This window comes from Balaenoptera ricei, chromosome 7 (assembly GCF_028023285.1).
Source record: "Balaenoptera ricei isolate mBalRic1 chromosome 7, mBalRic1.hap2, whole genome shotgun sequence".
Classification (NCBI taxonomy): Eukaryota; Metazoa; Chordata; class Mammalia; order Artiodactyla; family Balaenopteridae; genus Balaenoptera; species Balaenoptera ricei.
Genome location: NC_082645.1, coordinates 113,938,112 through 113,955,198, shown reverse-complemented (window position 1 = coordinate 113,955,198; position 17,087 = coordinate 113,938,112). Strand labels below are relative to the sequence as shown.

The 17,087-nt window shown below is 41.5% G+C and overlaps 1 protein-coding gene across 1 annotated transcript in view; it reads left to right on the top strand.

Moving 5' to 3' along the window:
* PDE6D (phosphodiesterase 6D) overlaps positions 1 to 16,791 on the top strand; it is a 51,096-nt gene extending 34,305 nt beyond the window's left edge. Inside the window, exons 2-5 of the mRNA XM_059928936.1 lie at positions 12,747 to 12,835; positions 13,377 to 13,502; positions 14,226 to 14,331; positions 16,215 to 16,791. Coding sequence (XP_059784919.1) covers positions 12,747 to 12,835; positions 13,377 to 13,502; positions 14,226 to 14,331; positions 16,215 to 16,296 — 403 coding nt within the window. The 3' untranslated portion in view covers positions 16,297 to 16,791. The remainder of the gene's footprint in view (positions 1 to 12,746; positions 12,836 to 13,376; positions 13,503 to 14,225; positions 14,332 to 16,214) is intronic.
* Positions 16,792 to 17,087: the final 296 nt, after the last annotated feature.

Genomic DNA, 17,087 nt, shown 5'->3' with positions numbered 1-17,087 from the left:
GAGTTTTTCTGGGTCTTTTTACAAATAAGTTGTTTTTCATTTCATTAAGAAAAAAACATGGTAATTTTAAAAGTTGTAATAGAAACAAGGGTGAATTTTAATCTTTGGAGGAAAGGGTAAGAAGGAGCACGAAGACTAAGACAGTTGTTTTATCGTTGCTTTATTCCCTTTCATGGGGAGGCAGCGGGAATAGTGGAAGAAGCTTAAGCTTCAGAGTCTGACCATCATTCCAAATCCTGGGCTGCTGCCTCTCAACTGTGTGACTTTGGTTAGGGTACTGAACAGCTCTGCTTTGTTGCCTTTCTCTTAGTCCCATCACACGATGAGAAGCTGCCATTTTTTGGAACAAGTTTTGCTGTACAACATTTACGGCATTATATGAAAAGGACAAAGGGTGTTTCCTTCTCTCGATGGAAGTAAAGACTGGTCACACTTGATGTATTTTAGAGAGATTTTCTTGGGGTGATATGGGTGCCTTTGCTCTGCAGTTGGTACATCTGGGGCAATTATAGCCAGCTTCTGCCAATGATAATTATTGTGTCTTTGTTACTCCCATTTCCCTCTGTCATGGTTGCCTCCACAGGGGTCCTCTAAGCTAAAGAAAGGTTTCTTCCCACCTCCTTTTATCAGCTTGTCTGGTGTGGCCTTGTGGTGATCATAACACTTGATTAGGTCTCCAAAAGGCAACTCAACTCTCTTGATCTTTCTGGTTCCTCTCCTGAGAGACTTCAAACAAGTGCCCAAGCTGACCAGAGAGCATAGAGGTGCATGGGGCATAGTATACTCACTGTGCCTAGATGAGAATGGGGTACAGGAAGGGATAGGAAGGGCTGTGAAGCAGAAAGGGAGACTAGAGACATGTTTGTGCCACAATGTAAAGAATTTTAAATGCCAAGCTAAGAAGTTAGGAAGTTTTCTCTGAAGTGAAAGTCTTTTGAAGGTTTATGAAGAGGAAGTAATGATATGATCCAGCTCGTACTTTAGGAATGTAACTCTAGTCACAGTGTATTAGATTGTAAAGGCTAGACAAGTGGTACTTCAATTTTATTGCACATAGAATTGCTTATTTATTTATTTATTTTTGGCTGCATTGAGTCTTCCTTGCTGCACGCAGGCTTTCTCTAGTTGTGGCGAGCAGGGGCTACTCTTAGTTGTGGTGCGCAGGCTTCTCATTGAAGTGGCTTGTCTTTGTTGGGGAACACAGTCTCTAGGCGCCCAGGCTTCAGTAGTTGTAGCACGTGGGCTCAGTAGTTGTGGCTCGTGGGCTCTAGAGCGCAGGCTCAGCAGTTGTGGTGAACGGGCTTAGTTGCTCTGCGGCATGTGGGATCTTCCTGGACCAGGGCTCGAACCTGTGTCCCCCTGCACTGGCAGGCGGATTCTTAACTTGTGTGCCACCAGGGAAGTCCAGAATTGCTTTTTAAAATGAGCATCCCCTGGGACTTACCTGGTGGTGCAGTAGTTAAGAATCCGCCTGCCAGTGCAGGGCACACGGGTTTGAGCCCTGCTCCGGGAAGATCCCACATGCTGCGGAGCAACTAAGCCCGTGCACCACAACTACTGAGCCTGCGTTCTAGAGCCCGCGAGCCACAACTCCTGAGCCCGCATGCCACAACTACTGAAGCCTGCGCACCTAGAGCCCTGCTCCGCAACAAGAGAAGCCACCGCAATGAGAAGCCCACACACTGCAACAAAGAGTAGCCCCTGCTCGCCGCAACTAAAGAAAGCTCGCGCACAACAAAGACCCAACACAGCCAAATAAATAAATAAAATAAATAAATATTTTTTTAAAGTGTAAAATGAGCATCCCCAGACCTCACCTGAAAAGATTCTGATTAAATAGGTCTGAGATAAGGCCTTGGAAACAGCTTTTTTAACAAGATCATCAAACCACACTTGAAGAAACAATGGACTAGAGATTGAAGGAGAAAAATTAGTTGGGAGGCTATCGTACCAACAATATAAAGGAGAAAAAAATACTTTGAGAGAACTAGCTTTAACAACAAGCGCCAATAGAAGAAAAAATCATTTTCTAGTGATTTTTCTCAAATAAAAAAAAAATCTACCTAACTCTTAGTTAATACATATCAGTGTAAAATGTGAGTGAAGTAGAAAACCAGAAGGAATTAAAGTTAGGTTTTATTTGAAATTCTAAAACTAAGGGAGCCATCCCTGCCTTTATTTTTTCCAGGTTAAGCTACTCAAACCCCTAAATACAATTTCTGCTTTCTGTATATCTAATATTTAGTATATATGTATTTACAAGTATAAAGTAGAATTAGGTCTTACCTGTTCTCTTAAACAGATGAAGATGGGAAAAGAAATGCTGATTAATATATGAGCAACAAAAAGCACTGCAACAGATTTTCTAGGAATTATAAGGTTTTGAGTGAGTAAAACCAAAGTCAAACATTAACTAATACAACTAACTTCTAATTTTTCCCTTATTGAATATTATACAGCATTTAAGATAATATGCTTTTATTAGAGAATTTGAAATAGCTCAGAAGAACTTACTTCCTTTTTTTTTTTTTTGCTTTTTCCAATCCTGAATAATTATGATATAATAATGTCCTACATTTGTATCATGTTTAACACTTTATAAACCATTTTTGTAGGCATTTCATATAATCCTGCAATAACCTTAAGGCTTTGGTATTATTGGTAGTTGACAAACTAAAACTCAGGCAGGATAAATGACTTATCTAAGATCACACAGCTATTATGTGGTAGAAATTGAACCCTAATCCAGGTGTTCTGCTCCAAACCAATTTTGTTTTCCTCTGTCAGCTTTTCCTTGTGACTATATACTAATATATACTGTGGTCTCTATCTTACCCCCACAATCCAAATGAATCCCTGAGACTTATAGGTGAACATCTTAAATAAATATGTTTAAACAGATCACTTAGTGTTGAAACATTTTCATGTTGTAGATAAAAATTTAGGTATCAGAGCACAGTCATTTGATAATAAAACCAACTGGACTGATATAAATAAATAATTGGATTTAAAAATAAATGGGAGAAAAGACCAATCTCCACTGCATAATTCCAAATAATTTATATAGTTATTCTTACCATAGGGAGGTAGAGTGTAACTCCCACCCCTTAATTTAGGCTGTGTACAGCAACTACCTTCTAAGAGTAAAATATGGAAAGAAGGGCAAAAGACTGTTTCCAGTGGAGAAGACTGACAAGCACTACCTCAGCCAAGCGATTGAGGTCAACATCAACACTGATAAGTCATGTTGATAGTATGTACCCTTGACACGATGTGATGAAAATGGCACTTTACATCAGTGATCTTCCTCCCCAAAACCCACAATCATGAGAAAAAACATCAGACAAACCCCAATTGATAGACACTCAGGAAATACCTGACAAGTGCTCCTCAACAAGGTCATCAAAAACAAGGAAAGTCTGAGAAATTCTCACAGCCAAGAAGAGCTTCAGGAGACATGACAACTAAATGTAATGTGGGATCCTAGGACAGAAAAAGGACATTACATTAAAACCAAGGAAATCTGCACAAACTGTAGACTTTAATTAAATGATAATGTATCAGTGTCGGTTCATTTGTTGTGACAAACGTAAATGTTTATGATAAGGGAAACTGGTGTGGGCTATATGAGAACTCTACTATTTTACAGCTTTTCTGTAAATCTAAAACTATCCTAAAATTAAAAGTTTATTTAGGGACTTCCCTGGTGGCGCAGTGGTTAAGAATCTGCCTGCCAATGCAGGGGACATTGGTTCAATCCCTGGTCCGGGAACATCCCACATGACACGGAGCAACTAAGCCCGTACGCCACAACTACTGAGCCTGGGCTCTAGAGCCTGCGAGCCACAACTACTGAGCCCGCGTGCCTAGAGCCCGTGCTCTGCAACAAGAGAAGCCACCTCAGTGAGAAGCCCGCGCACCGCAACGAAGAGTAGCCCCTGCTCTCCACAACTAGAGAAAGCCCACGTGCAGCAACAGACCCAATGCAGCCATAAATAAATAAATAAAGTTTATTTTTTTAAAAAAGACTAAAATAGAATAACACTTGGTCAGCCAATTCCCTTCTTGGTGAATTGCTATGAATCGAAATGTTATATATCTTCCATCCTTAGATTGGTGTCAGGATTGGAGTTAATATCATTAGAGAATTATCTCAATATCATTGCAAATTATCCAGCTTGAGTATGAATTATCTTGAAGGAAATGAGTAAAGTTCTTTGGTTTTAAGTAAAGAAAACCCACAAAATTATCAGAATAATGCCCAAATATAAGGTGACCCTGAGTATAAGACAATTTCTTATCTTTCCAATGAAAAAATATTTTTACATACATATTTAAGATCATAATTTTAATAAAATAATATATGAATTTAGAAATATTATTTCCCTCCACTTGTCCCTTTTTATGAAACAATGTTGCCTAAAATTTTTTACATGCAACTTTGATGTCAATATTTGGCACCTAGTAGGTTGTCAGTAAGCATTTATTGAATGAATGATAGTTTGAGATCATTGAGATATATGGAGAGCCCTGGATCACTCTGTGAGGATCCATTGAAGGTTTTTGACCAGGAAGCTAATACACAAAGGTGGAGTGGTATTTAGCCTTTTCTCAGGGGAAGTGGAGATATCACAAATCTTCTGCTTAAGGGAGGCCAAGGTGTGGCCAGGTGTTGGCCTAGGGGCACAGACGGAGCCCTGACTTAGGAGTCAGGCAGATTTGGATTTAGAAACTGCTGGAAGCTGAGTGGTCCCAAGAGTCTCTCTGAGGAGGTGCCACTGAAGCCAGGACCTGAGGGTGTAAAGAGTAAGGGCAGAAACTCTCGGACGGGCATCACGCAGGCAGAAGAGACTCTACTGTCTCGGAGACAGAGGAAGGAGCCCACTGTGACCAGAGGATAGTGACTGGGGACCTTGGAAACCACGGAAAGGACTCAATTTTTTTTTTAACTGGAAGGGAAAAAATGGGATTGACATCTAATTTGCAGTCCTAAGAAACCACTTCCTTCTGTGAGGAGAATGGGTTGGAGGAGGAGTCAAGAATGGAAGCAAGGAGGCCAGATTGGAGATGATAATTAATAATAATAATAATAATAGCTAACACACTGCTTCCTAAATGCCCAGGGACTGTTCTAAGCACTTTACATGAACCAACTCATTTAACTGTGCTTCCCAGTTAGCACCCTCTTTCATTCTCAAAAGTACCACAGATTTTTTTGAAGTATAGTTGCTGTACAATATTATATAAGTTACAGGCGTACAATAAATATAGTGATACACAATTTTTAAAGGTTATACTCCATTTATAGTTATTATAAAATATTGGCTATATTCACCATGTTGTTCAGTATATCCTTGTAGCTTATTTTATACCTAATAGCTTGTACCTCTTACCTCCCCTACCCCTGTATTGCCCCTTCCTATTCCCTCTCCCCACTGGTAACCACAGTTTGTATGATAAACTCCAGGAAACTATGAATCAGCCAATTAACGTTTTCAGAGGGGCTTGATAGTTGGAGTGCTCAGTCTCCTCTACCCATCATTTTCAAACCATTCTATGAAAGCCACTAACCAAGACAACTCTACAGTACAATATGAAAGTAGGAAAAACTGTGGAATCTCATCTCTAAACTTCCTGAGGCCCCCCTTCCTTTTTGTTCCCTTCTGTCTTAACCCTGTCTCTTGGTTCTGAGTTTATGTGGGCATTTCTATTTGTCTCTTTTTCTCAGTGTCTTTATTTTTTTTTTCCTTTAACTCTCTCCCTTGAGTCTCTTTCCCTGTTTGTATGTGTTCTGTTTCTATCCTCTTTACCCTCTTTGCCTTCCCCATTCCCTCTCTCTATTCTCTTCCCTTCCCCTAATCTCACTCATTCTTTCTTCCTCCCTCAACTGGCCGGTGAGGTACTGGCATGTACAGTGAATCTGTTCGGCTTAATATATAAAAATTGATATTGACTATTTCCATTTACAACTAATTAAGGCTCCCAAGGGCCAGTGTACTCCTTCCAAAATGCTTCTATAGATGATTGTTACAAAGTATTTTAAATCTTTTTATCCCAGTTCCTGCATACACATCTCTCGAGGAAATTTACCTAGTACCCCACTCATCTAACTGGTTTCTTCCAATCCCCACACCTTCCCTTCCCACTCCACCACCACCTGCCGACTGCCTTCTCTACCTCAGGTCTGTCCCCAGCTCCTGCGCTGGACTGCACCTAAATCATACCAGACCACATGTTGAGCCAAGTGTCTCTCATTCTTCCATAATGTTTGTCTCAGTTTCTTTCCTTTGTTACCTTTCTAAGGCTTGATACTTTACAAACTATTGCTTTTGCTCTGAAGCTTATTTTTAAGCTGCTCTTACTTTTAGGTATGAGTGCTTCTTTTGCCTGCCTACTTCCGAATAGCAGCTACCAGGGACAGCTCTCTTCCAAGCAGAGGCTCCCTTAGTAACGAGCATTCCTTTGTGCTCATCCTGCATATAAATCACCAGGGAGCTTTTAAATGAGAAAAGACCTGGCTGACCCAGAAGGTGGTATTTATAAATAGTCCTCCAGCCCCCCCTCCTTAAAGCTTGTCCACCTAATCCTCTCCTCTCTCAAGACTGGAAGTGACTTGACCTTTGAGTCTTAAAACTCAGGCTCTTTTTCTTTTAAAACTCTGGTTGGCAAAAAGCTGTTAAAAATGTTCTCAGCAGGATGATGATCAGTCCTCAGAGCTTGCCTTTCATTTCCAACATTTTTAGCCAAATATGCTTCCTCTTCTGTGGACCAATTTTTCACATTGTTATTATTTTAAGACACTTACCTCAGTAATTTTTATTTCTTTTTACTGATAGGCTATCATGGATTTGTATTTTTATGATGTAGAAAGCTGTTCCCAAATGACTGCATCTCTATCATGAACTAAGAGCCTTCCTTTTCACTCCTAAAATCACAGAACTTGGAGGGGCTCTAAGTAGCCTCCATCCCAGCATCACTGGATAGAGCTCTGTTGTATTTCCCTAATGTTGTTTTATTTACTGAAGCTGAAATCTCATAGGTTTTTGTTAGGATTATGAAATGAAGCACATGATGTAGACACTAATAGATAGTGTCTATTTACCTAGTACCCCACTCATCTAACTGGTTTCTTCCAATCCTCACACCTTCCCTTCTCACTCCACCACCACCTGCCGACTGCCTTCTCTACCTCAGGTCTGTCCCCAGCTCCTGCACTGGACTGCACCTAAATCATACCAGACCACGTGTCTGATTAGGGTACATGCAGGAGCTGCCTAATTGTTGAATTGGCCAAAGATTTTTTTTTTTTACTATATTTCCCAAAAAGATAATTAAGTCCTTAATCTGATTATTTATAAAGAGAAGAGATGCTTATATTAGACAAAACATGTGTTTTTAGCAGCCTCTCTCCCTTGTTATAAAATATAGGAAACTTAAATTCACTATCCACTATCAGAGAGAATACTCTAATTTGAGGCTGTTTTCTTTTCATCCGCTAACAGATTGAAGAGTAAGTCCTGGTCCCAGGCTTTTCTTTGCTGACCTGGGCCATGGGTAGTAATGCTTTTTGTAGAAGCTACTAGGTCTGATCCATCTGTTGCTTTGTGGGGAGGACCCCTTCCCCAAGGCTTTTCTTTTTTTTTTTTTTAATTTTATTTATTTATTTATTTATTTTTGGCTGTGTTGGGTCTTCGTTTCTGTGCGAGGGCTTTCTCTAGTTGTGGCAAGTGGGGGCCACTCTTCATCGCAGTTCGCGGGCCTCTCACTATCGCGGCCTCTCTTGTTGCGGAGCACGGGCTCCAGACGCGCAGGCTCAGTAATTGTGGCTCACGGGCCTAGTTGCTCTGCGGCATGTGGGATCTTCCCAGACCAGGGCTTGAACCTGTGTCCCCTGCCTTGGCAGGCAGATTCTTAACCACTGCGCCACCAGGGAAGCCCCCAAGGCTTTTCTTGCAGTAGTTTTGCTGGAATGTCCTACTTGCATGTGAGCCTGGAACTTTAGAAGTAATTTTAGTTCTGTTATTTAATTTAAGAAAGTTTGGTGTCCAGTGTGGCTGTATTTGTACATAAGAGACTATCTGTAGAAAAAGAATAAAAAACGTGTACACAGCAGGTTGAATAAGTACTGTGTCTTCTGAAAACCTTGGGCTTAAATGTCTAAGGCAGTTCTGTTTAGATCAGCACTCAGCGTGGACTTGCTAGAGCAGTAGTAGCTGTTGTTTTATTTCTCCAGTTGGGGAAGCTTTCTCTTAATATATGGAGACTCTAGAATGGGTAAGAATATGTGTAGTAATTAGAATTGTAAGAGATGGCCTAAGCAAGTATGGATACTTTTGACTTGCTTTTGGATTCAGTTGTTAAAAAAAAGTGGAGTGTAGAAATATGAAACAGAGGAGAGAAAACCACGTAGGTACAGCAGAGCAGCAGTATTCAGCAATACAATGAGCATACAAGGAGAGTTTGTTAGGATTACACACACGGAGAGGAGAGTAGCACAACCAACACAACTTCAAAGCAATGGTGGGTTCATGTCGGGGGACAGTGCACAAACAGACCAAGGGCATAGGAAGCTTAGGGTACCCGTCACATTCAAGGCACACTACTGGATAACCCTTGGTTCCCTTTTGTGACTTTTTTTATATAGCAACAAAACTTAGAAAGAATCTCTCCAGAGGGTTAAATGTAGTACCATTATGTACGTAATGGTGCTAATCAACTGTGTTGTTCAGGGTTCCTCACTGCAAGCTACCAAACAATGGGAAAGACCCTCAAAGGCTCTCTGGTGCTTTCAGAACTGACTGCAGTTGGAGGAACAGGGGGAACACTGCAGAAAAGGTGGGGTTGGCACTACCTGCTGCCCCACCCTGAAGAAATGCTGACTTTTCCTCAAATCCTTGTGTGACTACAGCTTCAGGGCCCCAGGTGTCCAAGCCTAGCTCACGTGCTTGCCCCCAGCTGCACCATGACCAGGAGAGAAGGATCTGGATCTTCTAGTTGCTGTAGTGCAAAGCAGTCACTGCCTCCCATGGGGGAAAGGAGGCTGCAGGGTGCTGGTTGGGAAGGTTTGGTTGCTAGACAGCAAAAAAAAAAAAAAAAAAAAGGCATGTAAACTGTATCTATCTGAAGCTCAGTGTCTTTATAAATATTAACCATCTTTCTCAGGCTCAGCCAGCATGCATGGAGAATATTAATTTCATTTTCCTTTAATGATTTGTTCATTGTTTTTAAAAACAAAAACAAAAAAACTTGGGACTATCTTTTTAAATTTAGTCTTTATCAAAGTTGTGTGTGTACATCAGTTAGAGTCATAGTTCTACCCAGTGTCTAATGAAGAACAGCATTCCATGTGCTCCCATTCCTATTTTCTACTCCCCAGAGAAAACTATTTTCAGTTCTTTCTAGCTGATTTATTTGGTATGTATCTTGATATTTCTAAATAGCACACTGTGGTTATGTCTTAATGTTTCCGTTTTGGGCATTATTTATCAACTTCCCATGATGGAAATGAGTTTTGTTCTTTCTCCACACTTTACGCTTAATCACACATACACTCTCTTCTCCTTCCCCATCCTCCCAGGGTAATTGTATTGGACCCATAGCCTGTCTTTTTATTATCACTACATCACGATACACTGTTTGCAGTGAAGCCATGTAGTGTACCGTGACTACTACTTTCTCCCAGTACCACCTTTGATTTTTCCCTGATGTTAATAATTGTCTTGGTTTTTTAATTCATTTGCTTCAATTTTCTATACTTCTCACTAACGTGACCTCCAAATCTCCCCTAACTGAATAAGTCCTCTTTCCATATAAACACATTAGATATTCTATGAATTTCGTCTTTATTTTTAATTTCATCTTCTTTTAATTTTTTTTTTTTGTTTGTTTTTGGCTGCATTGGGTTTTCGTTGCTGCGCGCGGGCTTTTTCTAGTTGCGGTGAGTGGGGGCTACTCTTCGTTGCAGTGCGCGGGCTTCTCATTGCAGTGGCTTCTCTTGTTGCGGACTACGGGCTCTAGGCATGCGGGCTTCAGTAGTTGCAGCAACGCGGGCTCAGTAGTTGTGGCTTGCGGGCTCTAGAGTGCAGGCTCAGTAGTTGTGGCGCACGGGCTTAGTTGCTTCGTGGCATGTGGATCTTCCCAGACCAGGGATCGAACCCATGTCCCCTGCATTGGCAGGCAGATTCTTAACCACTGTGCCACCAGGGAAGTCCAAATTTCATCTTCTTAAAAGGAAATCTCTTCCTAAGTGTTCTGACTTGCTCCTGTCTGGACCCTGGACCAGTCACCCTCCAGGCCTGCTAAGGAGCTATTGTCTTGGGGTCTCCTTCAACATCACTCTAAGGACCCCTTTACCTGTCTCTTGTTTTAGATCCCTTGCTTCCTCGATTCAGTGTCATCCTCTTCCTTGGTCTTCCCTGTCACTTTGAAGGAGCATGTTACCGTTCGTTTCTTGAGAAAGTAAAGGTTTTTTTAGTTTTAGGAATCATTTCCTTGAGAATTTTAAAGGCACTGCTCCATTTTTTTCTGTCCTCCAGAGTCCCTGTTGAAAAGTCTCATTCATTCTGATTTTGACCCTTTGCGTAACAACTTATTTTCCCTCTGGAAGCTTCTCTTTAACCTTGATGTTCTGCAAGTTCACAATGATGTGACTTGGGCCCTTGCTGGACTTTTTCTTGAATTCGTTTGTCTGATGACTTCCTCTCCTTGGTGTTTTCTGTTCTTTCTCAAATTCCTGCTAGTTAGATGTTGGACCTCTTATACTGATGTCCAGTTTTTGCATCTTTACTCTCCTGTTTTCTATCCTTGTAGTCTTTTTCTTTTTCTTTCTGAAATAATCTCTCAACTTTGCCTTCCAACCCTTGCGTGGAGTTGTTTGGTTCTGCTATCAAAATGTATATTTTCCTAGAGTTTTTTTTGTCCTCTGAACATACTTTTTTTATTTAACTGGTATTGTTGATGCATTTATTGTATGATGAGCAATACAGAAACAAGAAAATATAAATATGTAAGTTAGAAGGCATTTTCTGACTGAAAGAGATTATCAGTTGACCAGTCTCAAAAGTTTTAACCTTGAGCCAAAGAAAAATCACCTAAAATACACAAAATTCAATGGTATACAATTTTTAGTACAGTATATATAAGGATTATGTTTTTTTAAGATTTATTTATTTTTTATTTATTTTATTTTTGGCTGTTTCGGGTCTTAGTTGTGGCACATGGGATCTTCGTTGAGGCATGCGGGATCTTTTGTTGAGGTGCACGGGCTTCTCTCTAGTTGTGGTGCATGGGCTCCAGGGCACATGGGCTCTGTAGTTGTGGTGTGTGGGTTCCAGGGCACATGGGCTCTGTAGTTTGTGGCACTCAGGCTCTGTAGTTTGTGGCACTCGGGCTCTCTAGTTGAGGTGCATGAGCTCAGTAGTTGTGGCACACGGGCTTAGTTGCCCCGCAGCATGTGGGATGTTAGTTCCCTGACCAGGGATCGAACCCATGTCCCCTGCATTGTAAGGTGGATTCTTTACCACTGGACCAGCAGGGAGGTCCCTGTAAGGATTATGTTTTGCTGGTTGTTTTTGTGTTTGTTTTTAATGCTCATTTTTAAAAGTTTGTATCTTGGGCTTCCCTGGTGGCGCAGTGGTTGAGAATCCGCCTGCCAATGCAGGGGACACGGGTTCGAGCCCTGGTCTGGGAAGATCCCACATGCCGTGGAGCAACTAGGCCCGTGAGCCACAACTACTGAGCCTGCGCGTCTGGAGCCTGTGCTCCGCAACAAGAGAGGCCGCGGTAGTGAGAGGCCCGCGCACCGCGATGAAGAGTGGCCCCCACTTGCCACAACTAGAGAAAGCCCTCACACAGAAGTGAAGACCCAACACAGTCAAAAATAAATATAAATAAATTAATTAATTTTAAAAAATGTACTTTAAAAAAAAAAAAAATTAAAAAAAAAAAAAAAAAGTTTGTATCTTCCTCTGTAGCCTTTTTTTCCTCTAAGTTGCTTTTTTTTCCTCTTTGTTTTGGTCTGTCTTTCATAGTAAATGCTTTCTAGTGATCCTTGGTTATCTTCTCATATTTAAGAGCAGGCCACTAAAAAGCTACGTGAGAGGTCTGGACTTGTGAGTCAAGCTTATGGACTGTGATCTTCGCTGTAGGGCAATCTGCCTGAGTCATTTACTGGAATTTCTCTCATATCTGTTTCTTTAGGTCTTTTATCTTGGCTGGTCATATTCTGTTGGAAAATTTTAAATTTTGCACTGTTCATTTTCTACCTCTTTCTTGCAATTTCTAGATGTGTACAGTCTCTGAGTTCTCATGTTGTAGACAAAAATATCTCCCCTGGGTCTCTGCTTTTTCCTTTAAATGCCTTTTGTACTCTCCTACACATTCTTCTTTTTTTTTTTTTTTAATTTATTTATTTGGCTGAGCTGGGTCTTAGTTGCGGCATGCAGGATCTTCATTGCCGCATGCGGGATCTTTAGTTGCGGCATGCAGGCTCTTAGTTGCAGCATGCGGGATCTAGTTCCCTGACCAGAGATCAAACCCAGGCCCCCTGCATTGGGAACATGAAGTCTTAACCACTGAACCACCAGGGAAATCCCTCTCCTACACATTCTTATTTGCTTTCTTGGCACTTAGCAGTTAGGTCAACTTGCTAAAAAATAAACAAGAGTTGATAGGAGCAAATCTGAAACACCTAGAGTACAAAGTAGGAGTCACTTCAGTGCCTTGTTTTTCCTTAATATATTGATCAGAAATTGGATGAACCTTCGGGATGCTGAGACAGGGAAGATACTCTGGCAAGGAACAGAAGACCTGTCAGTCCCTGGAGTGGAGCATGAAGGTACTTTCCACCCTTTGTCTGCACAGGGCTGATGACGCAGAGCAGGCCTAGGCATCAGGGAACTGAGTTAATGGAGACCCACCAGGGGGCGGGCCTCTGCAGGCATAGCACGTCAGTCCACGTGGTGCTGAGATGTCTAGTTTCTTTCTCCTACTTCCCAAAACCCACTTCGTGCTGAAATTTTAGCATTAGAACATACCCAAAGATACAAAGTAAGATCTCAACTTTTTTCTGAAAGAGAATTTGTGTTTTTATCTCCTTGAAATAAAAGAAAAACCAAGGGAACAGAATAGAAAGAAGGTTCCCATTCAGCCCCTTTCCTGATAAGAGGATCTGGGTAAGGCCTTTAGATGCACTAAATCTGTTGTTCCTTGAAGATCTTTCAGTCAAATGCACTGGACCAGTTTGGGACCTCTGCCTTTAATTAAAGTGTAATTCTGTTACCAAGGCATTTTATGAAATTTAACATAGATAATATACGCTCTAAATCATCTCTAAGAAGCTCCCAGAAATGCTTTCAATATTTCTTTTTGTTTACCAGCCCGTGTTCCCAAGAAAATCCTCAAGTGCAAGGCAGTGTCTCGAGAATTGAACTTCTCTTCAGCAGAGCAAATGGAAAAATTCCGCCTGGAACAAAAAGTTTACTTCAAAGGGCAGTGCCTAGAAGGTATTCTGCTGCCAACATGCCTGAAATCTGGGCTTAGGGACAAAATCTGGACAGGGACAGAAGTCAAGACCCAGTGAACTAAAGCACTGCTTTGATAACTTTTATTTTGCAACTCAGTTTGTGATAGGGTTCCTACACCCTGGCAGATTGGGGAGCCCTGGCGAAAAGAAGCAAAAACAAAGCTGGCAACTACAGGGGCTCTGAGCCCAACAGAAGGGTTACTGACCCTGGAGGGCCTGAGGTTGGTGCCTGCTTTGTCACTGGCGTGGTATTATAACATGGTCACAAGGAAGCTGCTGGTTAGGGCCTGGTACAGTGCTCTCCATACAGTCTTGTACAGATTTGACTGGCAAGGCCACTCTGCATTGAGTTTTTACCATGAAGTCTAAGAGTGTACATATGTGTCTTAGAGCTGAAATTCCAAGTGAAAAGGCCTATTCTGTACTTCCGTTTATATGATTTACATCCAGCCTACTTCTAAGAAAATATTGCTGGTCCTAGTCCTTTAGATCCCAGAGCATAGGGAGCAGGCCTCTAGTGTGGTTCAGGGGACAGCCTGAAGGGGGCTTCCATGTCCTTTCTTGTGCCTCTGGCCTGGGAAGTTTCTGATGGCTTCTGTGGTGGGTCTTGGGGTAGGAAGAGACTTGCTGTAAAGGATGGGGACATGGAGCCCTGAGACTCTGCCCAGGGCGCCAGCTCACCTGCTTTTCCTTCTTCCTTCAGAATGGTTCTTCGAGTTTGGCTTTGTGATCCCTAACTCCACAAACACCTGGCAGTCCCTGATAGAGGCAGCGCCCGAGTCCCAGATGATGCCAGCCAGCGTGCTAACGTGAGTGAGCAGGCCGCAGGAACTGTGGAGGTGTCTAGAAGCAGGAATTCCAGGCACATGGGACTCGTGGTCCCGTTCAACAGGCAGGCAATCTAGGTTGAGAAGAAGGGTAAAAGAGTATCCAGGGGTATCCGAAGTTACAGCTTACTGACTTTTGTCATGTGAAAAAGACAGTGTGATAGAATGAAAAGAATTAAAAACTTCAGATTAAACCTTTAGACTAAATTCCTGATTAACCCTGACTAGCTGTGTAATCTTGGACAATGTACTTTTACCTCTCTGGGCCTTATTCTCCTCCTCTCTAAATGTAGAATTAATAATTCTCTCTCACAGAGGTATAGTGAGGATAAAATGAGATGATATGGAAGGAAACTGGCATATAATATATATTAAGTCTATGCTAATTTGCTCCCTTTCCTTACTATCAAACTTCTGGTACTCTGTACTTTGTTTGAATGGCCTTCAGTGGAATCTGGCAAAGTCCTAATTCTGTTTTAGAGGATAATGTTTTGTTATAGTTTTTCAGAGACTAGCTTACAATTTTAATAGATATGCTTCCTGCTCAAAGAATAATTAGTTTGTCCTTTGTCCCCAAAAGTCAGTCAATAACTGCCTACCTACCATTTTTCTCTTGGGAAAAGATTTTAGTCTTTTAGAAGTTTTAGCAGTATTGCCTAGTAACAAATTATTCACACAGATAATTGTGCAATATTGGATCATCTCTTTAAACAGGTCCTTTATGAAAGCCACATTGAATTTGTAAATAGAGGATATTTATGTTATAAGTCTTGAATAGATTTTTAACTTGTATAATAGTAGGTATTTTTATATTCCATCAACCAGTCAGATCTTGAGTTCCTTATTTACCTATTTTATAATTAATTACTAGCAAGAAGGTATCTGCTGGATATTAATTACCCTGGGAAAGTACAGTGTCATATGTAGAAGGGCATTTTTTAGATTTTGTTAACCATTATTTGACTTATTCTTGGCCAGGCCTGATTTCTTTCAGGTATTAACACCACTAAGTCTGTGATAACATATTTAGGTTATTTAAGTTATGTCTTACTTTTTAGAACCCCAGAGTAGCACCACTGTTGCCTTTAACTCAGTACAAGAGTAGTTTGATTTGGAAACACTGAGATAACCACCAAGAAAAATGAAATTGCACACTGTATACAATACAGGTGTATTGTTTGGGGTTCTTAAGCCATAAGCCATAGAAACTGACTCTGGCTTACAGGACAGTGTTGAAAGGGTAGGGCTGAGACTGAGAAACTCCAAAGATGCAGGTGGCAGGAACTGTGGATGGTTTCCTCAAGGAGCAGCTGTGGGAAGGATCTTGCTCAGGGGAGAGAGTCTGATTGGCCCAAATTACATCCTGTGCCCACCCCTTTGCCAGGCGAGGGCAGGGCCACTTGGTTGACCCATGGACTGGAGATAGGGTGGTTCCTCAAGAGAAGAACAGAGTGCTGTTACCCAAAGTGAGGAGAATAGATGCAGGACAGGCCAACCCACAGCTGTCCACCAGAGTAAGTTTTGTAGGAAAAGATACGTCCGCAGGTTTCCATGTGAATCAGAAAGTCGGTCATATTTATAGGCACCCCTGTGTGCAAAGCACTCTAAGGGCCTTAGGTGTACTGTGGATTAAGACATGCTCCCTCTTATGATTTCTGAACTTGAAGAAGACCTACCTAGTCACATAAGTTAAATGTCATGTTAGACATCTAACCCCATATGGACATAGATTTTAATATCCCCAAGCCAAGGTTATAGGTGAGTGCATGTCCACAGGCCCAGCAGACCCAGATTGAAACCACTTTGTGGAAATGAGATCTGTTGTCTAACATGCTCACTCTTTCGCCCTCTCTTCTTACTTATAGTGGAAATGTTATCATAGAGACAAAGTTTTTTGACGACGATCTTCTTGTAAGCACATCCAGAGTGAGACTTTTCTACGTTTGAGAGAAGAATATGTGTGCATTTCAAGAATTCATTTTTTTAGGGGGAAGGAGGAAACTGTCTACTTTTTTCATCTATACATTTGATTTTTGACACTTCCACCCGTAATTCCCTCTACGGCAAAACCCACCTGCGGCCACCAGGGGACCAGCTCTGTGTAGGTAACCTGATGGCTTTTTTCTCTCAAGCCACCATCTTCAACTGACCAGATTAAACTCCCAATCCCAGACCAGGGCAGAGGGCATGCCTCAACTCCTTGGAGTAGACACGGGGACAAACACATACCACAAGCTCTTCCCGTCACCCTCCCTGCCTCCTTCTTGGGCCCTGCAGGCAACACATCTTCCTTTGGCCCCTGGTTTTGGAAAAATTCAAGTTCCTGACCCATGTTTAGTTTTTTCCTACCATTTCTATTTCATACATTCTCATACATTTAACTTGTAAAATAGACTGTGATATTATTGTTACATAGTGAATTAAAACATATGAATTAAAATATTCCTATGTCTTTAGCATGGCATTGCTCTCATCTCTCCTTTTTTTGGAATGTGAACCTGGCTCCATGATGGGAAGAAAGACATTTAACAGACCAGACCGTAGGATTACAGCTATATTTTACTCCAGAGATCGACTGATAGATCTTGTGGTTCCTGAGTGCTTCAGTTGCTGCTTTCCAAGAAGGTACAACATACCTGAACAAGACCCATGGCCTTGACATTTGTCTTTTAGATGTGATATTTCGTGGTTCTCTTCCACAACATACATGCACCCTCTGCTTGTTTGTACTGTTTTTA